The 26,901-nt window shown below is 41.2% G+C and overlaps 1 protein-coding gene and 1 pseudogene across 1 annotated transcript; both read left to right on the forward strand.

Moving 5' to 3' along the window:
- Positions 1 to 1,517: 1,517 nt before the first annotated feature.
- Positions 1,518 to 26,901, forward strand: SLC36A3 (solute carrier family 36 member 3). The gene is made up of 10 exons (XM_043464920.1): positions 1,518 to 2,024; positions 3,454 to 3,544; positions 6,659 to 6,747; positions 9,285 to 9,380; positions 14,534 to 14,618; positions 15,534 to 15,752; positions 17,558 to 17,656; positions 17,991 to 18,157; positions 22,248 to 22,417; positions 25,332 to 26,901. Exons 1-10 carry the CDS (start codon positions 1,888 to 1,890, stop codon positions 25,598 to 25,600), a joined length of 1,422 nt encoding a protein of 473 aa, XP_043320855.1. The 5' UTR covers positions 1,518 to 1,887; the 3' UTR covers positions 25,601 to 26,901.
- On the forward strand, positions 9,774 to 10,513 carry LOC122439680 (annotated as a pseudogene).

Raw genomic sequence — 26,901 nt, forward strand, 5'->3', positions numbered from 1 at the left:
ATCAAGTATTAAATATATTACATAATTAAAACAATTTGGTGCTAGCATCAGAAAAGACTAACCAATGGAAATTCAAAAACAGATCAAACTACAGAGAAATTTGATTTAATATGATAAGAGAAACCTTTCAAGTAAAATAGGAGAAAGATTATTCAATATATGGTGCTGGAAAAACTAGCTAGTCATTCTGAAAATGTATTAAAATGGTAATAAATTCTTGGTGCTGACCAAATACTAAGCACTGTTCTAAATGTTGTACATATATTAACTCATTTAATCTTTCTAAAAATCCTCTGACGTTGGTAGTACTATTCTATTCATTTTATAAATGAGGAAAATAAGATACAGAAAGGTTAAGTGAGTTTGCCAAGCTACACAGCTAGTCAGTGACAAAGCCAGGATTCTACTAAGAGTTAAATATTTAAAGGCAAAAATTAATAACCATTAAAAATGCATTTCTTTTCCAAAGAAGACATACAGATGGCCAGTGGCACATGAAAATATGTTCAACATCACTAATCATCAAACACAGATCAAAACCACAATGAGATATATCACCTCACACCTGTCAGAATGGCTATCATCAAAAAGACTGCCAAACAAATGTTGGGACAATGTGGAGAAGAGGGAACCCTTGTATACTGTTGGTGGGAATGTAAAACTGTTGCAGCCACTATAGAAGACAGTATGGAGGTTCCTCAAAAAACTAAAAAAAAAACTACCATATGATTCAGCAGTTCTACTCCTGAGTATATATCCAAAGAAAACAAAACACTAATTTGAGAGGATACATGCACCCCAATATTCACAGCAGCATTGTTTACAATTGCCAAGATATGGAAGCAACTTAAGTGTACATCAACAGATGAATGGACAAAGAAAATGTGGATTATTAGTCATACACACAATGGATTATTAGTCATAAAAAAAGGTTTATTAAAAAAAAATGATTATTAGTCATGCAACAGCATGGATGAACCTGTAGGTTATTATGCTTATAAGGTGCAGTGTCAGACAGAGAAAAACAAATACTGTGTGTTATCTCTTATATGTGAAATCTAAAAGATGAAACAAAGGAATGAATATAACAAGCTCTGAGGAAACTGATTCAAAGATACAGAGAACAAACTAATGGATATCAGTGGTGAGAGGAGGAAGGACAATATGGGGTAGGGGACTAAGAGGTACAAACTACTATGTATAAAATAAGCTACAAGGACATATTGTACAGCCCTGGGAATATAGCCAATACTTTATAGTAACTTTAGTTAGAGGATAATCTATAGAACTTTTGTATCACTGTGTTGTACACCTAAAACTAATATAATATTGTAAATCAACTATACATCAATTTAAAAACAGAGCCACTCCATCCCCACACAGGGAAGGTGATAGGACCCTCTGTAGGGCCACACCTGCATCTTGCAATTGAGCAGCACCTTGTTGGCTGGGCGGCCTCCATTGTGAGGTAGCTCTGATTTCCCCCTTACCAAAGAGAGACAAGTCCTGAGCCTGGCCCCACATCCGGGCACCAGGACCTCCAGTCCAATGGTGTCTTCTTCCTCCCAGCCACACGGTTCACTTTGCTCTAAAGCACTAAGGGCTGAACTGGAAGCAGCTGAAAGTCCAGGCAAATCCTGGTGTGTGACCAGGCAGTCACAAGGGGCACTGAGGACCATCCTGAGATGAGACTCTCGTAAGTCCCCAAAGCCAGGCAAGGCCTGTAATCAACATCAGCTTCCCCCTGTCACCAGGACCCGGACCAGCTCAGGAATTGGGAGCCAGCTTCTCAGGCCTGCAGCCTTGGTTTCTCTGGAGAAAAATCCATGGGAGACTGGTTCAAGGCTGTTACAGGCCTTAACCCTCAGCCATCATCACCCACCCACCATGTTGAAGATCTCATTACTTGCAAAGGACAACAGCAGCAAGCCCAAGTCCTTGGATGACGGGGCCAAGTCACTCTCGGAGAGTAATGGTGTCACTTCAGAGAGTATCCATCTTGGAGAGGAAGCCAATGGATTGTCGTAAGTGGCCACACTGCCCTTCCCCATCTGAGGTCAGGCACTGCTGCCTTCACGGCACTGGGCCACATTTAACCCTACTGAACAGGAGACACATGGATTAAAGATGAAACCTTTAGAATCTAAAAAGTTTTACCCGTGTCAAACTTTTTCACAGGTTTTGCAAAAAACATAGGTAGTCATCCCCAACGTGAACTTCTTGCTTCCAGGAACAGTTTTCTATACCAGGCTGCTCTTTCTTCAGCAGTTTCTATCTCAGTCTGGCTGCTTTCCACTCCTTCGACAACTGCTATTATTCATATTCTCTCTCCCTTCTTCTGTCTCTCCCCACTGCCCCCTTCCTTCCTCATACAAACCCATCCAGAAGATAAAAGTTCACCTCCTAGCACTATGTCCCTACTTTTACTGCCATAAACTCAGACACATGGCTCTTTTCCTTAGGGCTTTATTGCCAGTTAGACTATTATTTAGTAATCAGATCAGATAATATCCATGGCATAAAGAGATTGTAAATGACAATACCCAGTGTTGATAAGGATGTCAGGAAATGCCCACTTTCATGTTGTTTTGGGAAGAATTAAATTGATAGCTTTCTGGATGGCAATGCTGTAATGTATGTCAAATCCTAACATATTTATATAAAACATACAAGTATTTGGCTAAGAGAATTGGGAGACTGAGCGGCAGATAGAAGAGACATTTATGTTCACTATATAAGGTTTTTTTGGTTCTTCTTTTGTTTTACCTTTTTAACTTCATACTGTGTTACTTAGGATTTTTTAAGTATAAGTAACTATGAATAAATAAGTTCTTTGATCAATAATACCATTCCAGGAATTTTTCCTAATGAGATAATAACACAGGTATGCGTGATAATTTTATTGAAGCCAGATCTTGACTTCAGATCTGGTTGTGATATTGATAGTTCAAATGCAATAAGTGATTATTTAAATAAAGTATGATAACAAGGGTTTGGAGGGGCCTTCCAGGTGGCGCTAGTGGTAAAGAATCCACCTGCCAATACAGGAGACCCAAGAGATGCAGGTTCAATCCTTGGGTTGGGAAGATCCCCTGGAGAAGGGAATGGCAGCCCACTCCAGTGTTCTTGCCTGGGAAATCCCATGGACAGAGGAGCCGGGTGGGCTGCAGTCCATGGGGTCACAAAGAGTCGGACACAACTGAGGGGCTAAGCACAGCACAACACAGCACAGTGTGGTACATGCTTGGTGAGTCACCTGAACTATAGCACCAGCTCTGGCTCAGAGGTTGCGGAACAGATCCTGGGAACTGAGAGTAAAACGGAGAGTCCATTTCATCTGATTTTGTCCATCCCTCCACCAGAGGGTGCTGGAGAGACTGAAAGAGGCCCGAGCGCTGGGTCACATTTTCTTCCACTAACATACCCTTTTGTTGCCCTGTGCTCCCCCTACAGGATGATGCAAACCTTGATTCACTTACTGAAATGCAACATTGGCACAGGGCTCCTGGGACTTCCTCTGGCCATGAAAAATGCCGGCTTATTGGTAAGATGGACCTGTGGGATGGGAACCACGTCTCCCCATTTAAGGGAAAGGGCTGCCAGGCTCCTACAGCCTTAGCATTGTTTATCAGTGGGCAATTTGGGAGCACTCTTTGCAATGGGAAATGAACCTGTTGGCATCAATCCTCTGGAGCCAACCTGGAGCTAAATGGAACATGCCTGGAGGGGACAGGCCATATTTTCCCCAATTTTATTGAGATATAATTGACAACCACCTCTATATTAATTTAAGGTATACTGTGTATCCTGGAGGGGGGCATGGCCACCCACTCCAGTATTCTTGCCAGGAAAATCCCATGGACAGAGGAGCCTGGCTGGCTCTATGGTTGTCCCCAGGGTCACACAGAGTCTGACACGACTGAAGTGACTTACCACACATACTGTGTATACTGTAAAATGATTACCACAATAAGTTTAGTTAATATCTATCTCCTCATATGATTATAGAAATAGGTATTGTTTTTCCTTGTGATGAGAACTTTTAGGATCTACTCTCTTTGCATCTTTCAAATATACCATATAGCAGTGTTTACTACAGTTGTCATGTTGTACATTACATCCCCAGTACCTATTTATCTCATATTTGGAAGTTTGTTACTTTTGACCACCTTCATCCAGTTCCCCCTCCCCACCACTATTCTTGAACACTCACCATAACTCACATACTAATTCAGAATCTACTTTGCCACAGTTCTCCCAACTCCCTAGGATTATATCCTTGCCATTTCATTCATTGATAGCAGCAGCCTGGCACCTCCAGGCATTTCAATGTGTAACTGCTGTTTCCATCCATTTGATTGTGAGAAAGTAATTTTGGAAGATGAGAGTGACAAAGGCTCCACCAATCCCATGACACTTCCTGTGCCCTCCCACCTCTGTCCTCTATCTTATGCTGTTCCCATCTCCCTTATTTCCGTCTTTTGAAATCCCCCTCCTCTGTAAAATTTTAAAAATCCCAATTCTTGATTTCCCTTTCTGAAGTCCTCTGAAATCCCCTTCCTCCGTCTCCTCTTAAAATTCCTTCACCTTGTGTTTTTCTAGAACTTACAGCTATCTAACCTGGAATTCTTACAGCACTTACAAAGATGGAACATGCTCATTTTTTTACATTCCCACCTTCCTCACTTACCTGAAATCTCTGAAGGCAGGAACTCTCTGATTCATCTTTACACCCTCCTTTACACAGTACCTACTGTAGATACTGGCACGCTGAAAGTTCCAGTTTGTTCTACAGAATTGAATAGATAGATGACTTCAATTTAGTTGAAGCAAATTTCTCCTTCTCGCCAAGCCTATAAATGGCCCTCGTGTCTAAAAAAGGCACATTGAGACCCTGGCTTCTGACATGACTTCCAATCTGTATCAGTTCCAACAGAGATGGGATGTTTCCCCCTTTAGAGTTCTCAGCATTCTAGAACTTTTGAAGAACATTATTAGCACATGGCCCTCAACCAGGCTTTCTTTGCGGGTGCAGTCTTTGCTTTTTAAGACAACTCCTTTATCCTTTGATTTTTGCTTCCTAAGAGTTATTAGGTGATTTCTTTATCCTCCAAGTCCCATCAGAACCTCTAATCATGATTCATTTGAGAAATATATGTTGAGCATCTATTATTCTTAAGCTCTGGGAATATAGATGTGTACAAGACCAAAAAACAGTCTTCTGCTGTATGAAGGCTACATTCTGGTGAACTCTAGTGGTGCTCTTCATCTCTCATTTGTTTCTTCATGATAACTGTTAGCATAGGTCGCATCTATAAAGGCACAGGTGTCCAGCACAAAGAGGGTGAGAGAGTCCGTCTTTGCTCTCTGCCCTGTGATCACACTTGGGAGATAATGATTAATAATGAGGCCTGCTTGGACTTCCCTGGTGGTCCAGTGGTAAAGACTCTATGCTTCCACACTGTAGGGGGCACAGGTTTGATCCCTGGTCAGGGAACTAAGATCCCAACGCAGCATGGCCAAAATATAATAATAATGAGCCCTACTTTTTAATCTTGTGTGTCTGGGCCACCAGGGAAGCCCCACTTTATAATTTCATCACATATTTAAAAAATGGAGACCATGTGAGGAGAAGACTTGTTCATTAGCTTGATTCTAGTAATCATTTCTGTGTGTATGTGTATCAAATCATGTTGTTCACTTTAAGTACATACAATTTTTAGTTAAAAAAATAAAATGGAAGGACTTCCCTGGTGGTCCATTGGCTAAGACTGTGCACTCCCAATGCAGGGGGCCCAGGTTTGATCCTGTTTGGGAAACTAGATCCCACATGCTGCAACTGAGAGTTTGTATGCTGCAACTATGACCTGGAGCAGCTAAATAAATAAATAAATATAAATACTTTGAAAACTATGCAGGAGACACAGGTTCGATCCCTGGGTCAGGAAGATCTCCTGGAGAAGGGAATGGCAACCCAATCTAGTGTTCTTGCCTGGAGAATCCCGTGGACAGAGGAACCTGGCAAGTTACAGTCCATGAGGTTGCACAGAGCTGGACCCAACTGAGTGACTAATATACCCTAAGACATTTACAATGTCTAGAGCCAGTCTTGGTTGTCACAAATTAGGGTGGAGAGAGAGGGAGTGCTTCTGAAATCCAGTGAGTAGAGGCCAGGGATGTTGCTAAATAAACCACAACGTACAGGGCAGCCCCCTGCAACAGAAACATCAGCTGGCCCAAAATGTCAATAGTGCCTCTTTTGATAACCCCATACTGGAAAGAAAACTAATCCTTAAGAGGAACCTTGGTCTTCAAGCATCTTGGAGGAGGTAAGGGCTGGGATATGAAAAGGAATGAGGGTTCTCAAGTGGAACTAAAGGCAGATGAGGAAAGGCATGGGCTGTCTGGGAGGTAATGAGCTCTTTGTTATCAGAAGTATTCTAGCACAGGTTGGACAGTCACTTTGCAGTGATGCTAAGAAGAGCATTCAAGCCAGAGCATGTCGGGGTACAAGGACATTCAGGCAGGGGCTGTCATCTTGGGTTCTCATCCCCAAATCTCTGTTATAAGAGGGACCCCAGCACCTCAGCAGAGAGAGGGACAGGTATGGGAGCATCCGTTTTTGGCTCACGGTGCCCACATCTCCATTCCCCTCCAGGTCGGTCCTTTCAGCCTGCTGGCCATCGGGATCCTCACCGTGCATTGCATGGTCATCCTGCTGAATTGTGCTCAACACCTAAGTCAGAGGTGAGAGTTCTGCTTCTTTATCTCTATCATCTCTATCACCAAATGGCACCACGTTCCATTTGAGGGTGTGCTAAGTTTCCCTGGATCACTGACCCAATTCCCAACTAGCTGGCCACTTCTCTGGGCCACCACCCCTGCTGCTCTGAGGCGGTGAAGGGAGTGATTAAAATCCTACTGGAAACTCCAAGTTCCAGGCACAGCTCTGCTGCTGACTAGTTGGAGCACTTTGCCAAGCTCCTGTGAGCCCAAATATCCTTTCCTAGAAAGATCAGAAGTAATAAGAAATGCAAATTTGCTCTATACACACCCATGTGTATTCGAGATAACTTCCTTTTAATCTCTCCACCTTCCACCTCCTGGTCTTCCCCCAGCTCCAATACACGCACCTTGAAAGGGAAATTTATTCCAAGTAAGTCCTTTATGGGACAATTTAGTAATAGTAAAAAAAAAAAAAAAACATAGTTAGCAATGAGATGAATAATTCACAGTGATTTCAATCTCTAATAAAGCATATATATAACACAACGTTTACATATTTAAAACTTTAATGTAAAACAAAATTCCAGAAAAAAAGGCAAATGCAGTGAAAGCAAACAATGCTGAGAATTTCGTATGTATCAACTAGCAACTCACAGTAATTAGCAATTCCTTACAGCCACAGCCTGGAGATTTTCTCTCCACAGGACTCAGCTGCTCCCAAGGCAGGCAAATCTAAATATGTCCTCATAATTGTGCCGAAAGGCCTTGTGAGTCAAAGTAGAGATGTTAAATGAAGCTCCTCATAAAGTCAAATTATCATAACCCAAATAGGTGTATCTGGAGTATGTATCAGTCACACCTAACTTGTGTAGTACTTTCCAGCTCATGAAACACTGTTAAGAGCATTTACTCATTTAGCAATTAAATTTATTGCACAATTACATTGTTCCAGGTACATGGCAAGAGCTTTGCAAGCCTTCTTTTATTTATTCCTTACAGTAAAATTTTATAGTAGGCTCCATTATTCCCATTTTACACATGAGTAAACTGAGGCTTGGGAGAGTTAAATGCCTTGCTGAATGTCAGACAGCTAGGAAGTGGCAGAGCTGGTATTCCAAGACCTGTCTGACTCTACTCCTTAACCTATCTGCAAATCTTTTTCTTCCCTCAAGCCTGCTGGGACCATTTTACCACCATACAGCCTTTAAATATATGTCGTTTATTATAATCTTTCCCTGACTTTCGTTTTTGTTGATTTGTTTTTTCTTTTCCTAATATAGGGTTACAGACTCATATTAGCTTCTAGATATATTATGGAGGACTTCTACAGTTTTCTTTGGCTTTTTGTGTTTAGCCAACATTTAAAAACCTGGGGATTTCACATTAAAAAAAAAATCTGCACCTTCTTGCCAGTTAGACATTCTGCTACCTCTGTGGCTTCATTCCTGTATCATTCAGCTAGGGCCACATCCTAATCAACCCCTCTGGAACAGGACATGTACCAGAGCCTTGACCTCTGTCTCCACGATTCCCTATTTTGTCTCACACCCAGTCGTTCTCACCACAATACTGATACCTTTCTGGTCCCCATTGCTTTTGAATTTGCAATCCTCAGCCTAATATACTTACCAGTCCTATGCAATGTAACCTCATCTGTATTTCAAATGCCCAGCACATAGAATAATAATAAAAACAGCAGCATCGTGCCATGTTCCCAGTGCATCACCAGATCCATCTCTCACTGTCTTCTCCCCAAAACCCAGACTGCATGTGAAGAAAAAAACTGAAGCCCCGAAGCATAAAGGGACTTGCTCAAGGTCTCCTGGCCATCTGAGGGGGACGTGTTTTTACTTAAACACTGGTTTCCTGACAAGTCTGGGTCTCTTTCTCTGTCCAAGTTACTCCCCTCAGTCATGCAATTAACTCCAGGGACTTAGGCAACTTGCTTCCACTTGCTTTGTCAGCAGTGCTCCAGAGGGCCTCCGCCTCTCTTAGGAAGGGCCACCTGGCGAAGGAGGGATGGGGGTAGAGGGATGGGCTAGAACTGGGGTGTCACATCTGACAGGGGTGCTGGGCAGGAGGCTAAAGATCACCTTTGCATGGGATCTGGTCCAGGGCAAGCATCTTAAATGTTCCAGCACCCTCAGAAGTGAAGAAGGGAATGTCAGTTCAGAAAAGGTCGAACCACTCTCTTGGCCATACTTACACCTCATTCCCCTCTCTCCCCCTCCCGCTGACTAGTTCTGCACACCTCACAGCTTCCATATCCTCACTGTCCTTGTTTGCTGACCTAATCAATTCCAAGCTACTATCCACCTAAATAATAATAATAATACTCTCCACTTAAAAATTAGTGTTAATAAAGACAACTACAAAAAATAAGAGGCAGAATTCTAAAACTTTTAAAAGTGTACCATTATAAAATAACTCAATGATACCATTGCTAGAAAATTACCAAAATGTTCCATATTAATACATGAACATATAGTAATTACTCCCTTTGGGAATAAATTGTACTTTAAAAAAATTAAGGTATGCATTGTTTGTCTGTTCTTTAGGCTGCAGAAGACTTTTGTGAACTATGGAGAAGCCATGATGTACAGCCTCGAAACCTGCCCAAATGCCTGGCTGAGGACACACTCAGTGTGGGGAAGGTAGTAGTCCTAGACATCACAAATGAATGAATGAATGAAAGTCACTCAGTCGTTTCCGACTCTTTGCAACCCCATGGACTATACAGTCCATGGAATTCTCCAGGCCAGAATACTAGAGTGGGTAACCTTTCCCTTCTCCAGGGGATGTTCCCAGCCCAGGGATCGAACCCAGGTCTCCGGCATTGCAGGCAGATTCTTTACCAGCTGAGCCACAAGGGAAGCCCAGATATCATAGGAATAGTAGTAATAATAGCAACAGCAGCCATAATAATGCTCACCTGTTCTTCCTTTACTGCTAGTACATTGCGTGTGCGTGCTCAGTTGTGTCCAGCTTCTTTTTGACCCTGTGGACTGTAGCCCACCAGGCTCCTCTGTCTAGGGGATTTCCCCGGCAAGAATACTGGAATGTGCTCTTTTCCGGTTATCGCGGTGTAGGGAACCATGAGCAGCAAAGTCTCCCGCGACACCCTCTATGAGGCGGTGTGGGAAGTCCTGCACGGGAACCAGCGAAAGCACAGGAAGTTTTTGGAGACTGTGGAGCTTCAGATCAGCCTGAAGTACTATGACCCTTAGAAGGACAAACGCTTCTCAGGCACCGTCAGGCTTAAGTCCACTCCCCGCCTCAAGTTCTCCATGTGTCTCTTGGGGGACCAGTAGCATTGTGATGAGGCCAAGGCTGTGGATATCCCCCACATGGACACTGAGGCGCTGAAGAAACTCAACAAGAATAAGAAACTGGTCAAGAAGCTGGCCAAGAAGTATGATGCCTTTTTGGCTTCAGAGTCTCTGATCAAGCAGATCCCCCGAATCCTGGGCCCAGACCTGAACAAGGCTGGCAAGTTCCCTTCCTTGCTGACCCACAATGAGAACATGGTGGCCAAAGTTGATGAAGTAAAGTCCACGATCAAGTTCCAGATGAAGAAGGTGCTGTGTCTGGCAGTGGCTGTTGGCCATGTGAAGATGACAGATGATGAGCTTGTGTACAATATCCCCTTAGCTGTCAACTTCCTGGTGTCATTGCTCAAGAAAAATTGGCAGAACGTCAGGCCCTTGTACATTAAGAGCACCATGGGCAAGCCCCAGCATCTGTACTAAGGCCCAGCTTAATAAACCATACTAAACCAAAAAAAAAAGTAAGAATACTGGAATGTGTTGCCATCTCCTTCTCCAGGGGATCTTCCCAACCCAGGGATTGAACCTATGTCTCTTTTGTCTCCTGAATTGTCAGGTGGAGTCTTTACCACCGCACCACCTGAGTAACAAGAGTTTTAAATGAATATGTTTTTATTGAAAACTATTGACCAATATAGAGAATCTCCTCTGATAGCTCCATCCCCCATCCCACTCTTCGTTCAAGAAGTAATCTCTGGGACTTCCCTGGAGGTTCAGTGGTTAGGACTCTGGGCTCTCACTGCCAAGGGCCCAGGTTCAATCCCTGGTCAAGGAAGTAAGATCCCACAAGCTGTGCAGTGTGGCCAAAAATAAATAAATAAAATGAAGGCACTGATATCTAGTTAGTAAATATTCCTCCAGACTTTCTCTCTGCATGAACAGGATATGTGTGTGCAAGTGGAAATATATATTTTGTATTTTCTTGTATATTAATTGGAATATTTATTGGAAATTTGCTCTTTCATCTAACATTATGTCTCTAATTTCTTTCCACATTGGGACATACAAATTGACTTCCTTGTTTTGTAAGGATCACAATGTTCTCCATCCACATAGATGGATCCTGTGGTTCTATTTAATCCTCCTCCTAATAGTGAACATTACAATTTAGCTTGTTCACTCATTGGATAAAAACACTATGGTATACAAAATGCTTTCCTGTATCTGATCGCCTCTGATCATTTCAGTGACCTTGTGAGGTAGGTGGTGCATCTTTATTGGGAAGAAATATGGTGACCAAGGCTCACAGAGATAGAATAACATGTCTAGGGTCAAAGACACAGATAATAGAGAAGCAGAGTTTCAAGCAAGTACCTAACATGTTAGCCTTTCCCAACAGAGCCCTCAAGGAGTAGTCAGTCCCTCACCTGCCAAGTTCCCGCCTGCAACTCCTCTCTTGAGAATGTCAGGAATCACTCTGATTGTCCGATGGGAGAGGCACAGGGCAGTAATAACAGAGATCTCACAATTGTCCATCCTTTCTCACTAAGTTATCAGCTTCTGATGACACCCTGAATAAAACTTTCAGGCAAGAAGTCACCTTGAAGATCAGTGTATCTATGTCTATTCAAATGGAAGAAAATGAAGACCAGATAGAGCCATAAGTGGTTTAAGTTAGCCAGGAATCTAATGGCAGAGCACAGACTGAAATCTAGAACATTCAGCTCTCACCCACTACACTATGCCATTTCTCTGGAGCAATGAGAAAGAATGCCAGTAACTGAGAAAGAATTAGGAAACTATTTTATTTAAACCAAAAATTTGTCATCTTTAGTGTGCTAAGAGATACCTGGGGAGTTTGATTAAAAACTATCTATTCCATGTAAGCAACAATCCTCATTGTGAAAGGTCATTGGAAAATGATAAAGGAAGAATACACAGGCATCACCTGACCCCTTCTAGTCATCTCATGTTTGGACATTGGACAACCAGACATAAGGTGTCTTATAATAGGATTCAATAGGGAGTACAGAGAGCCACCTCTGAAATACCCTTGCCCAAAACAGAAAGGAAGAACCTCAATCTTATCAAACCACTAGATCTAATATCAGCTTATAGGAAATATAGGAGAGAGAAGAACAAGGTAAATGACATTATGAATTTATCAACTGAATCTAGAAAGTTAAACACACTACAAGGAAATTTTCTGGTATCTTCAACACCAACCAAAAAAATTAAAATTGCAAGAGAAAAAAATAAACAAGGCAAGGGGAATATAGCAGATTAAAAAACTTGAAACTTAATAACAAAATGGAACATAGAGACTTGTTTAGAAACCAACTCTGAAATAGATATTTTTGAAAAAAATTGGAAAAATTTGACTATGGTGGAATATTAAATGATATAAGAAATTATTGTGGGACTTCACTAGTGGTCCAGTAGCTTAGGCTCCACACTTCCCATTCAGGGGATCCAGGTTCGATCCCTGGTCAGTTCGATCCCTAGATCAGATGTGGGATCTAGTTCCCACATGCTGCGACTAAGATCAAAGATCCCTCATGCTGCAGCTAAGACCAGGTGCAGCCAAATAAATGAGTAAATATTTTTAAAAAGAAAGAAATTATTGTTAATTTTGTAAGGGGTGGTTAAGGGCATGATGTTTATATTTTATTTAAATTCTTGTCCATTAGAACTGCATACTGAATTATTTACAGGTGGAATACTTCAAATACTTTAATTTACTATATTCCCCTTCACCTTGCTTATTTTTTTCCCCTTAACTTCAAATACTCCAACAAAAGAAGCTTGTGTGCAGTGGGGGTGAAGGAATTGATGGAAGAGGATTGCCTAAAAGTTAATTGTTGAAGCTGGGATGAGCTCATGAAGAGTCATTGAATTATTATCATTGCTTTCTTGTATGTTTAAAAATCTTCATTATAAAGAGGAAAAAAATCTCCCTTCTAAAGTCTCACATGACACTGCCAAGCTTCTGACTCAGTAGGCTCATACAAGAGGCAGGAATCACCAACCTCAGATGATTCTGATGCATTGGTTACTACAACCCAGTCTTGAAAAACATGAATCTAAACATTAAAACCTAAGTAAAGGAACATATTTTTGTTCTTTTGAAAAAAAAAAATGGTGTGAGGGAGGCTTAAGAGGGAGGAGATATGTGTATACTTACGGTTGATTCATGATGTTACACATCAGAAACCAACACAACATTGTTAAGCAATTATCCTCCAATTAAAAAAATTTTTTTAATGTAGAACTCTCAAAATGTTATCACAAAAAAGTAAATAAATACATCTCCAAATTCAGGACAATTTAAGAATCCAGAAGAATAATGACAATAGCAGAATGTAACATATTAAATAAAGAATAATTAATGTGAATTTATTGTGATAAAAAAAGAGGAAGAGAATGCATCTTTCTTAGATGCTAGCTAATAAACTTAGATAAAATGACAGAACACCTTGCAACCAACCAATGAAATAATTGATTCAGCAAAGATTATCAGTGAATGTTAAAACCTTTGGCTTGAGGAAGACAGGCTATTCATGCCATCTCAAAGTTTTACCTACAGGTTGCAAAGCAGGAAATGTGTACTTATAATGGAGAGGCCTAGAATTCACATCACAGTAGAACCACAGGACATCCTGTGCCTCCCAATATGATGAAATATAAGTACAAAGTTTCACCTATGTGGTAGGCTTGCTTTTCTGAATCACGAGGAAGCAGTCATGTAAGTCCACCCTGTGGGACATTCTACAAGACAGATGGCCTAGACTCTTCCCAAAAAGCCAATGTCATGGGAAACAAAAAGGGTAGACATGTATAGGGCTGCTCTACCTGAAAAAAAAGACTAAAGAAAAATAGGCAAATGCAACATATTAAATATAATTAGATCCTGAATCAAAGAAATTTTAAAAACAGCTATAAAATATATTTTGGAGAGAATTGGGTTATTTAAAATATTTGGAAATTCCCTGGCAGTCTGGTGGTTAGGATTCAGAGCTTTCACTCCTGAGGACCCAGGTTCAGTCCCTAGTCAGGGAACTAAGATCCCACAAGCCCAATAGCACAGCCAAAAAAAGAAGTAAAAATGAATAAAGTAAAACATAGACTATATATTTGAGAATATTGAAGTTGGATATCATAGTCCTAAGGAAGGTATTACAGTCTTTAAGGTTGACATGTTATAACATCTGCAGTTAATTTTAAAGTAGTTCTGAAAAAATGCATGCATGTGTGTGTGTGTGTGTGTGTGTGTGTGTGTATGGATGAACACATTCTTCCATCTATGCATAATGCAGTTAGACCTAAAAGTTACCAATCAGTATATCTAGTGAAAGGATATATGATGTTAATTATACTAGTCTTTCAACTTTTACTGTGGACTTGAAATTTAAACTTGAAAGTTAAAAAATGGGTAAATAGTAAAAATAATAACAAAAGAAATATTTGTCTCAAAAAATAAAAATAAATGCATTAAAAATAATTCATTTCTCCTTCTGTCTGCCTCTTCTTTTCTTTCTCAGGTACACTGTCAGCTTCTTATTAATCATCACCCAGCTGGGCTTTTGCAGTGTTTATTTTATGTTTATGGCAGACAATTTACAACAGGTAAAGAGGCCTCTTCTGGGCAGAGTGGGGGAAAGCAGACCTCTTGCTGCTAGGGTTGCATTAGCAAAAGTAAAGTTTTTGGATCATGGTAGGAGAGGCTTTATTTCTACTCCCTAATCAGGCTTCAGTTGGGAGTTCTTTCTGTCCTGGGAATCACTCTTTAAACAGATCATAGGGAAGCCAAAGCAACATCTGAGGAATGCAGCCAGGTTGGCTTACAGTCATGTCCAATCAGAAATAATTGAGAATTTTTAGCCTGGAAGAGTTGATGAGATTTTCTTTAGGTGTCTCAAGGTTGTCATGTAGAAGATAACTAAAGCAAATAAGTTGCAATCTTGCCCTCATTGCATTCCTAACAGGCATTACAAGTCAATCATAGCATACTTTCTTGGCTTCATGAAATAGAAGCAGTATACTTGTTTCTGTGCGTTCAAATAGTCAAAACTATGACAAGCATTATGGATAGAATATTCAAGCAGACAGATTTTGCTCAAATTCTTAGCTTTCTAACTTTTAGGACTATCTAAAGTTGAAGAAGATACTCCTGTGTAATCAATTCCTATTCTCTGGATATATGAAAGAAAACTATTTGGTACATAAGAAGAGGTTGGGCTAGATGACAGAATGATGCTTCAGCCTTGAGATTTGATAATTCTAAGGGTTTCTGGTTATCACAATCGTGGGTACTACAGTTTAGGATTACCAAATGTGACAAAAGTATAGGAAACCCAATTAAGTTGAAATTTCAGATAAGCAGCAATTTGTTTTTTACTACAAGTGTGTCTTTGTATAATATTTGGGACATACTTTTACTAAAAAGTTATCTGTTAATTATCTGAAATTGAAACTTAACTGGGTTTCCTTTGTTAATGTAGCAGCTATAATTATACTGCCTCTCATTGTGCTTCACATCAGATGGTGGAAGAAGTCCACGTGACCTCCAAAACCTGCGAACCCAGGAAGATCCTGGTGCTGACCCCCAATGTGGACATTCGCTTCTACATGCTGACGATTCTGCCCTTCCTGATCCTGCTGGTGTTTATCCAGAACCTCAGGGTGCTGTCCATCTTCTCCACGCTGGCCAACATCACCACCCTGGGGAGCATGGCTCTAATCTTTCAGTATATCATGCAGGTCTGTGCCCAAAACCACTGCAGAAGGATCAAGGTCCAGGGCTTCTGAGACACTCATGGGCAGATGAGAGTGAGAAAAGTGACCTCCTGCTCAAGTGATGTCTGTGAACTCTTCTGCCCCAAAGGCTATAAAAGCTTCTCACCGTCATCATCATTTTCGTTGTCACATTAGATAGCAATAGGTCTTTCAACAAATAGTTATTGATACCTTCTGTGATCCAAGCAATGTACAGGGGACAGGGGATTCAGTGATAAGTAAAACTGACAAGCTGTCTGCTCTCATGGAGGCTACAATCACTTGGGGAGATAAACCTCAGTCAAGTAACCAACAAAAGTTGTAATAGTGATAGGTTGATATATGGATGATAAAGGAATTCAATTTGCTTTATGCCAATTTCTTTATGTTGATTAACTCAATAAATCTTCACAATGATGCTGTTATGGAAGTAGTGCTACTTAATCCCCAGTTCACAGACAAGGAAACTGATGAACAGTAATTTTCCCCTAAATACAGTCATTTTGCCTCACAAAGCCCATGCTTTGCTATCAGTATAGGCCCTGAAATTCCCTATTACAGTTTCATTTCTTTGAAAGCCTCTGGGGTTGTATTAGTTTTCTGCTGCTGCTGTGACAAATGACCACAAATCTAGTAACTTAAAACAACACAGAATTATCTCAGAATTCTTGAGGTCTCACTGGGCAGGGCTGCATTTCTTTCTGGAAGCTTGTGGGGAGAATCTGTTTCTTTGCCTTTTCCAGCTTCTAGAAGCCGCCCTCAGGCCTTGGCTCATGGCCCACTTCCCTCTTCAAAGCCAGCAATGTCAGGCCGTGTCTTTCTCATGCTGCCATCTCTCTAGTTCTCTCTCCTGATTCCCTCTTCCACTTTAAAAGACCCTTGTGATTACACCAAACCCACCCAGATAATCCAGGGTAATCTCCTACTAAATTTAGCTGATTAGCTACCTTAATTCAGTCTAGAAACGTAATTCTCCCTTGCCAAGTAATGTAACATACTCAAGGTTCCAGGGATTATGATGTGGACATTATTCTGCCCACAGGAATCTTAATAAAATAATCATTCCTTCTAGATCGGTGGTAGCTGCTGTGCCAATACTTCACAGCTCTGAGAAAAGTGATGGGAAAGAGGTGTTAGAGAACTGGAAAACACAAGACCTGAATTCATATCTGGGCTGTGCCACTGACCGGTAGAGTGGCCTTGGGCAATTCCTTCTCCTCCCTGGGTTCCATTTTCCATGTAAAGATGTGGAAAATCAAAATTAAACATATATAATGTATTCCTTGGAAAGGAATAAAATTCTGATCCATGTTACAACATGGATGAACCTTGAGGACAATATGCTTAGTGAAATAAGTCAATCCCAAAAAGAGAAATATAATATGAGTTCACTTATATGAGGTACCTAGAACAATCAAATTTATAGAGACAGAAAGTCAAATAGGCATTTCCAGGGGGGCTGGGTAATAGGGAGTTATTATTTAATGGGTGCACAGTTTCAGCTGGGAATGATGATAATGTTCTGGAGGTGGAATTGGTGATGATTGTACAACAATGTGAATGTTCTTAATGCCACTGAATTGTACACTCAAGATGTTTAAAATGGTAAATTGTATGCCATGTGTAAAAGAAGTAACTTTTTTAAAAGTTGAGAAGGCTGACTCAGCTGTAGATCTCTCATGGATGCTTCTAATACTGTCCCTGTTGACGTCAGGCAAGCCTAACTCTCTACCAGATTTGGGGTGACTTCTATGCCTTGGAAAAACCAATGCCCTTCTTCTTCCTTTCAGGAGATTCCAGATCCCAGGAACCTACCATTGATGGCAAGCTGGAAGACCTTCTTACTGTTCTTCGGTACAGCCATCTTCACATTTGAAGGCGTCGGCATGGTAAGATGGGTGTGGGATTTGAGAGTCCCCAGTTCTCTGTATGGAAGCCAGTCTTTGTTCCAGGTTTCTAAATAGTAGTACTTATGAAAAATGCAGAATATAATCTCGTGGCAGAAGGGAAAGTCAGTCCCCATTTGCAGGATGCCACCTGCTCTGTACACCACACCAAGCCTTGAAGATGGGGCACTCTTGGTTATAGAAAATGTGGGAAGAGATGAAAGGGCATGTGGACCCTTCCTGACTCTGGGCCACCTGGAGAAGGGTGTCTGTCCTTGAGAGGAAACCTGCTTTCTCTCCTTCTACCTTTTCTTTCTTAACCTCCTTTCACCTCCAGGTTCTACCTCTCAAAAACCAGATGAAGCATCCACAGCAGTTTTCCTTTGTTCTGTACTGGGGGATGTCCCTTGTCATCGTCCTCTACATCTGCCTGGGGACACTGGGCTACATGAAGTTTGGCTCGAACACCCAGGCCAGCATCACCCTCAACTTGCCCAATTGCTGGTACGTCCCTGCCCATCTGGGGCTGGGGGGAAGAGGAGGGGAGTCACAGAGTCTGAGCCACAGCAGCAGAATGGGGCATCCCTGAGTCATTATCAACAACAAAATATTGATTGCTAGTATCTGTATTATAATAACAGGTACATTTAATAATCCAGGCATTGTGTATCATCTCATTTAATTCTCTCAATAGCCCTATGGGTTAGCATTATTATTATCAACTCCATTGAATTAGATGAGGAAGTTGATATGTGAAAAGGCTGTAAGTAACTTTCCCAGTTCATGTTGTTCATGAGAAGTTGAAACTGAATTCTGTCTGACTCTGTGGTTCAAAGGCTTTCAAACAGGAATGATCTGGGAGGGCTTAGGGAACAGAAACAGAAACAACAAAAAGTATAACTCTGAAGTAATGATTGAGGGTCCTGTGTATGGACAACTACTCAGGTCCCCAGTTCCAGAAATAGGCCTAGACTGCCATTGCTGTGCCCCACTTGGAACTTTGACTGAAGTTCTTGCATTAATCATTCATTCATTTACTCATTCATTCAATCATCCAGGAAACATTTGGGGCACTGGCATATGGCATTCATTGAATATTAGCCATTGTCCTTATTCTGACAGTAGTAGGTGCAGAATGACTAAGCTGTCAGTAGAACCAAGTCCTTAAGAGCACAGATTCTACATCTGAGCAATGGGATTTGATCCTGGTTCTCATGTGACCTTGGACAAGCTACCTAATCTTGCAGACCTCATTTCCATCCTCAGTAAAATAAGGATAATACTCTTGCCTATTTATATCAGTCAGGATAGGTTATGCTCTGGTAATAAACAGAATAAGCCACTCCAGAATCTCAATGGCTGGACACACACAAATGTTTAATTGTATGCTCATGCTACACGTCCATTATGGGATGGCTGGGGCTCAGCTCTGCACCATCACCACTTCCAAGACCTAGACTGATCAGCCAGCCACTCGCTAAAACTTCGTTGGTTGCCATGGCAAAGAGCACACTGAATCACACCCTTCACCATGAAGGCCCTAAAATTTCTCTGGGAAGTGACCTGTCTCTTCTGTTCATACTTCATCAGTCACAGCAAGTGACCATGACTCACTCCAGAGGACATGGAAGTGAAATTCTGCCACATGTCTGGAAGACTCGGAGGTATTTAGAGAGCAGCTGAGCAGCACAAATGACTGCCACACTGTCTCTTAGGGAGTGACTGTGAGGGCAGATTGGCTTCAAATACATAAAATGCTTAGAAAAGTGTCTGGTATGCAGTACGTGCTCACTGAGTATTAACTATTATCATTGTTAGTCTCCCCCACAGCCTTGGTCTTTTGGAAGTCAGTAGAATGTTGGGGGTGGGGGCGGAGGGTGTTCATTTCCCATGAAGCCACAGCTGTAAAATGAGAAAAATATCACCAATCCTACCCGTTTCACTGTGTTGTGGTAATGACTGGATGAGATATTTAATGTGGAATTTCCTTGAAATTGTGACTTATTTTATACCAGTAAGATATCAACTTAATATGCTGTTCTTATTCTGGGCAGTTTGGGTTGCTGCTACCTTGGGCAGGGCACTTTCCTTCTGGGACATCAGCTGGAAAAAATGGGCATCAGGTGCCATAATGACCTCACACCTTCTCTGAGCCTGGCTGGTGATGAGATTCTCCAGGAGAGCCTTAAAGAAGGAATAAGCAAAAGACCAAGAAGAAATGGGTGTGAACAAGTAGTTCACAGGCAAATTAGAACAAAAATGGCAATTTATATATTTGAAAAGCTGCTCTGTCTCTCTCCTAATAATAGAAATGTCAGTTTTACAAAACACAATGGCACAAACCAGCGTGTGTTCACACACTGTGTTTTTCCAAGGATGGAGGGTAGCACGCACTCCACTGTGCTCAGACAACAAATGGGCGATATGTCAAGAGCTATCAAAATTTTACTTTTTATTTCTTTTTATTGAGGTATAGTTGATGTACAATGTTACATAAGTTTCCAGTGTATGACATAGTGACTCACAATTTTTATTAATAAATGTTATGTTCCATTTATATTATTATATCATATTGGCTATATTCCCTGTGTTGTACCATATATTCTGTAGCTCACTTATTTTCTACATAGTAGTTTGTACCTGCTAGTTTCCTACTCTTATCTTGCCCTTCCCTCCACCCTTTTCCTCACTGGTAACCACTAGTTGGTTCTCTGTATCTGTGAATGTGCTTCTTTTTTGTTATATTCACTAGTTTATTTTTTAGATTCCACATATAAGTGATGCTATACAGTATTTGTCTTTATCTGTCTAACTTATTTCACTTTAGCATAATACCCTCTTAAGTCCATCCACACTGTTGCAAATGGCAAAATCTCATTCTTCTTTATGGCTGAGTAGCATTCCATTATGGGCTTCCCTGGTAGCTCAGCTAGTAAAGAATCCACCTGCAATGCAGGAGGCCCTGGATAGACTTCTGGGTCAGAAGATCGCCTGGAGAACAGATAGGCTACCCACTCCAGTATAGTTGGGCTTCCCTGGTGGCTCAGATCCACCTGCAGTGCAGGAGACGTGGATTCAATACCTGTTTTGGGAAGATCCACTGGAGGAGAGCGTGGCAACCCACTCCAATAATCTTGCCTGGAGAATCCCATGGACAGAGGTGCCTGACAGGCTACAGCCCATGGGGTCACAAAGAGTCAGACACGACTGAGCAGCTAAGCACAGCACAGCATTCCATTATATACATATACCACGTCTTCTTTATTTTTTCGTCTGGTGCTTCCATATCTCGGCAGTTGTAAATAATGCTGTGATAAACGTAGGGGTTTCCCTTGTGGCTCAGCTGGTAAAGAATCTGCCAGCAATGCAGGAGACCTGGGTTCGATCCCTGGTTTGGGAAGGGAAAGGCTACCCACTCCAGTATTCTGACCTGTATAGTCCATGGGGTTGCAAAGAGTTGGACACACCTGAGCAACTGTCACACAAACATAGGAGTGCGTGTATCTTTTTGAATCAGAGTTTTAATTTTTTTCAGTTACATACCCAGGAGTGGAATTACTGAGTCATATGGTAGTTCTGTTTTTAGTTTTTTAAGGAACTGGTATACTGCTTTCCACAGTAGCTGCACTAATTTACAACAGTGTGTGAGGGTTCCCTTTTATGAGAGCTGTCAAAATGTTAAATCACATATACTTTTACCCAGCATTTTTACATCTGGGGTTGTATACTATATGTGCATAGGTATTTGTACAAGCATATTCTTTGCTGCATTGTTTACTGATAGAAGACTAGGAATAAGCTAAATGTCTATTAATTGGGGAGCAGTTAAAAATTATAAAAATAGATAGCTAGTAAGAACCTGCTTTATAGCACAGAGAACTCAATTCAGTACTCTGTAATGGCCTATATGGGAAAAGAATCTAAAATGAAAGAGGGGATATGTGTATATATATTTACCTGATCCACTTTACTATATACCTGAAACTAAAACCATTGTAAATCAACTATACTCCAATAAAAATGTCTTTAAAATTAAACAAGTTATAGTATATCCATGCAATTGGAATCTCAGCAGCTATTAAATAGAAGAACCAGATCTACGTATACTGAAGGGGAACAATATCTAAGAAATATTTAATGAACGAAAACCAATCAGTGGTACGTAAAGGATGCTTCTGTATGTGTACTTACATTCTGTATAAGTTTGTGTCTATGGTATTTCTGGAGGGGCTTCAAGAAAATTGTTAGAGGAGTTGCCTGTGGAGGGAGGAACTGGAGACTGGGAATCAAAGGTGGGAGGGAATATGATCTTTGTACTGTGAACTTTACTCTATGCAGCTATACCTTTAAAAAAAAAGAAGAAGAAAAAAAAGGCACAGATTCCTGAGCTACAAGCCTATTAAACGAGAATCTCCAAGAATGTGCACTTTTAATAAACTTCCCAAGTGGCTCTAATGGCAAGTCAGGCTGAGTCAGTGGAAGTTAGTTAGTGATATAACTTAACAAGTCCCAGCTTCCAAGCAGTGAGCAAATCCTGCATGGCCCTGCCCTGGAGCCACATCGAATTTCATGTGGTGTCCCTCTCTCTCTACAGGTTGTACCAGTCAGTCAAGCTGATGTACTCCATTGGCATCTTCTTCACCTATGCCCTCCAGTTCCACGTCCCAGCTGAGATCATCATCCCCTTCGTGATCTCCCAGGTGTCAGAGAGCTGGGCGCTGTTTGCAGACCTGTCTGTCCGCACAGCCTTGGTCTGTCTGACCTGTGAGTAGGACAAAAGGGCTCTCTGCCCAAAGCTGTGGCTTGGAGTCACACTGACCGCTACCCCACTATTGCTGGCTCGGCCACCAGCCAAGCAACATATTTTCCCTCCCTGAGCCTCAAGTTTCCAGCTGAAAAATAGATTAACAGAACTGTCACAGAGTAAATGTTACAGTAATCTCTACTATCTACACATAGAATACATTAGCTAGTTTGTGAGAGAAAAAAGTATCATTTATTCATTCCTATATGCCTCCTATATGTCAGGCACAACACTGAGATTATGTAATACTCAGGACAGCCTAACTATGTAATATTACCAGCTGAAGGAACTGTGACCCAGGAAATGAAGTAACATGCTCACATCATGTAGCTGCTAAGTGACAGAGTTGAGATTTGGATGCAGGTTGTGTGGCACCAAAATCTGTGTGTTTCCACTGTGCCATATTCCTTCCTATCAAAAATTAATGTGAAGTCCTCTTAAGGTGGTGTTTAATTATAGGAAGAACCTCAAAGGGCTGATTTGTTAAATTCTTGTAAGTCATTTTCTCCTCCCTTCCCCCATCCCTCCCTTTCTCCCTTCTGTTCATTCATTCATTCATTTCCTCATTCATTTTATATCAGGTGCCATTGTAGACGTTTGGGAAACATTGTGAATAGGGCTGGGAAATGCTTTCTCTAAGAAAATTTAAAATGGTGGCCTGTGAGGAATGAAGGAAAGAACTAGGGAGGTTTTGCCTGGAGAAACAAAGACTTGGGTAAATTCTGTATCTGTATCTCAAACAACTGTAGGATTATTGTGCAAGAGAGAGAGTAAATTTCATCTTAAAGTGTCCAGGACTGTGTGTTTACAGTTGAGGGAATCCCGTCTCAGTTCATGGTCATAAGAAAGTAAGGCTTGGAGCAGACCAACAGAACAGTACACTGCCAGATGCGATGCTCCCTGTAACTGGAGTTCTAGAAGCAGAAACAGCACAGCTGCTTGGCTTAAAGGTGTTACACAAGATTCCCAGTCTGTACCAAGACATCAGGAACCTGTAAGTGTATTGTATTGAGGTCATTCCTAGGAGGAAAGGTGTCCACTGAAGAGGAGCACTGAGTAGTTCAGGCCACTTGATATCAGGGACCGAGCATCACTGGAGACAGCTGACTTTCAAGACATGTGCTGCTTCTGTTCTGCACTGAAAGACCTCTTCTTCCTCGCTTACTCATCTGTCAGTTCAGTTATCCTTCACTCATTCAGCAATCATAATTACCTACTATGTGCCTGACATTGTCCTAGGTGCTAGGGATACAATAATGAATCATGGAAAAGACATGGTTCCTGCTTAGAATCTGAGTGGGAAATATATGCAGGGAAATAATTATAGCACGTTGTGGTGAACGTGAAGATGGTGCACAGTGATGTACCAGATGCTAGTTAAGACTGTAAGAGGAGGCTGATCTGAGAGCACCTGAGAAGGTCCTATAACTTAGCCTGAACCAGGTCAGGAAGTCCTCTCCACTGGCGTAATATTAAGACCTAAAGATAATTAAGAGTCAGGGAGGAGTAGAGAATGTACCACATATAGGGAGCAGGGTATGCAAAGATTGGAGGCCAGTACTTACATATGGCTTCTTTAGAGAACTGAAAGCATGGGGGAGGATAAGACACAAAGCAGATCCAAGTCATAAGGGACCTTGTGCTAAGGAGATCAGGCAGTGGTGAGCCATGGAAAGGCCCTGAGCAATGGGTTAGCATGACCAGATCTGACCCTTCTAGAGCACTCCTTCACTCCACATTGCATAATAGCTTTATGTGAGCATGTCTTCTCTCTGCACTATCTGCATGAGCTCTTCTAAAGAACAGACACTGACTTTTCTCTGTTCCTCCTCCAGTAAGTAATTTATTAAATGTCTAATGAAGTGGCGCTGTGGATGAGGATCATCCCATGAGAGGTGATGGATTCTCAACTGTAAGAGTCTATGAGTCTGTCTCGTTCTTTGGTTAGATGTGCTATAGCAGCTTCAAAAAGAGGTGTTGTTTTCTTCAAGAGCCAGTAAGCTAGTCTGAGTGCTTTCCATAAGAGGTTTTTCTTAATTTATTCATAGGAAAATCGTATGGCTGTGTAAAGTTAAATTGCATAAATTATTAATATATATATTTGTTCATTCAAATATTATCAAAATTGGACACCCCCCCGAAAATCCATGATACATGTTCATTGTATTTATAAAATATGGAAATCTAAGAGTGTTAATGGGAAGAAAAAAGAAAGTGAGTGAGCCACCTAATGCTGTCTGCATGTTCCATGTCTTCCTTTATTATCAGGTTCCTTCTAAGAGTAGGAAAACCAGTGGTTGAGATCCTGACAGCAGCAGAGCCATCTCTTATTGCTTATCCATCCTTGCTTCTAGACAGTAACTGTCAATCAGTACAACTTGACTGTAGATGCGGCGTCTGAGTATGGGTCAAGCATTTATCAAACACAGTGTACCAAGTTCTTTCACATACATTAGAGGCAGCCTAGTAGGGTAGAAAGGGCCTTATGTTGGGCATATCATTGGATTCTCATCTCAGCTGTATGCGACCTTGGGCATGACCCATTCCCTCTAGAGTTCTAGACTTCCCCAACTCTGCAATGAGAAGATCATTACAGATGGGTGATAGAGAATCCTTATCAATAAATATTATATGTGGAAAAACTCAATAGATAAAGCATGAAAGGAGAACATGTATATTGGTGTTAAAACAGATGTGGAAGTCCAGAGCCACAGTGCTTGATCTGCTGCTTAAGTTCACAATGAGCTCCTTTCCCACCTCTCCAGATGGTGTCTCAGGTGTCTGGGAATTGTAAGGCTCCAAACAAATGGTTTGTTTCTGGGCTCCCTTCCTGAAGGAACATTCCATGATTCTAAACCTCTTCTCCCCCCACAGGTGTCTCAGCCATCCTCATCCCCCGCCTGGACCTGGTCATCTCCCTGGTGGGCTCCGTGAGCAGCAGTGCCCTGGCCCTCATCATCCCTCCCTTCCTGGAGCTCATCACCTTTTACCCTGAAGACATGAACTGTATCACCATTGTGAAGGACATCATGATCAGCATCCTGGGCCTTTTGGGGTGTGTATTTGGAACATACCAAGCCCTCTATGAATTGACCCAACCCATCAACCATTCCGTAGCCAACTCCACAGGTGTTTATGCATAATTATCTATTTTTATTCTGATAGTTCTCCCATATTCCCATTCCCAGTTTGACTTCTGTTGTGGATGTTATATACATTCATCAAACCCCAGCATCTCTATATTAATTAGTGGCTTCTTTATCTTTCCAAGAGAAATGTAGATGATACAAGTCAGTACTGGTACCTTTCAGGCTATGTCTTTTCTGGATTTCAGATTTCTCTGGAGGCCTTTTGTACCTGTGAACCAAAACCACATTCAACCACTCGTATTATCTGCCTCATTTAATGGGAAAAAGGATGCCATTTGCCCACATCCTTGAAACAGACCAAGCATAAATATAAATGCGAAAGCAGTTATTCTCTCTATCCTGCCCTTGAAGTATCAGGTTTAGAAAAGTATGTTGGGTGAAGACGAGTTTCTATGGTTTCTAGATATGGTTCTAAGTGAAGAGTCACAGAACAAAAATAGAACTTAGTAGTAATTTTGTCTAGCCATTGGCTCTGCCACTGATTTCCTGTGGGATCTTGAGCAAGTTTCTCCCCCTCTCCATCTCATTTTCACATTCTTTGAAATGAAGGATTAGACTGATTGGCTATTAAGGGCTCTTCCAGCTCTGACATTCTGAAAGAAAAAAAAAAAAAAGAAATGGACTTATCCTTTAACCACATGTGTGAAAATTGAAGGGCTTTCCATCAGCAAGTTACCCTGTTGCCCTGGAGATACGGGATCCCAAAAGTAAATTAAGGGATAAAAACATTTCTTAGCAATCTTTCGTTACAAATGACTTTCCTACTTAGAAGGATATCAGCTCTCTCTTTCTTTTCATCTTCCTCTCTCTCTCTGACCCCTCTCCCTCCCCAACCCATCCTACCTTCTCACATATCTTAAGACCACTTAGAGCTGATTTAGGCTAAAGAGCCTGAGCAGTTTGTGTGACAGAAAGGATTTCATCATGTACAAGGACTACTGACCTTTTAAAAATAATACTTACTTTTGGTAAGGGTTTGGAAAAACAGACAATCTTATATTCTGAAGATGGCAGAACACATTTTTATGACTTTTCTGGAGGGAAGTTTTACAATATATGTCTTAAAATGCATAGCCCTCTGACCCACTAATTTCACTTCCAGGGGTTTATCTTAAGAATCTTTTATGTTTTCAAAAATGTATGCATTTTTTTTAATTTTTTTAATTTTAATTTTATTATTTTATTTTTAACAGCACCAAGTCTTTGTTGTTGTACACGGGCTTTCTCTAGTTGTGGTGTGCAGGCTTCTCATTGTAGTGGCTTCTCTCATTGCAGAGCACAGGCTCTAAAGGCAC

Source organism: Cervus canadensis, chromosome 4 (genome assembly GCF_019320065.1).
Source record: "Cervus canadensis isolate Bull #8, Minnesota chromosome 4, ASM1932006v1, whole genome shotgun sequence".
Lineage (NCBI taxonomy): Eukaryota > Metazoa > Chordata > Mammalia > Artiodactyla > Cervidae > Cervus > Cervus canadensis.

Excerpts from the sequence above, each read along its gene's own strand:
- SLC36A3 (XM_043464920.1), top strand. The coding sequence starts at position 1,888 with ATGTTGAAGATCTCATTACTTGCAAAGGACAACAGCAGCAAGCCCAAG. Across the intron at positions 6,748-9,284 it reads GCTCAACACCTAAGTCAGAG|GCTGCAGAAGACTTTTGTGA; the intron begins GTGAGAGTTCTG and ends TCTGTTCTTTAG. Across the intron at positions 14,619-15,533 it reads TGGCAGACAATTTACAACAG|ATGGTGGAAGAAGTCCACGT; the intron begins GTAAAGAGGCCT and ends GCTTCACATCAG.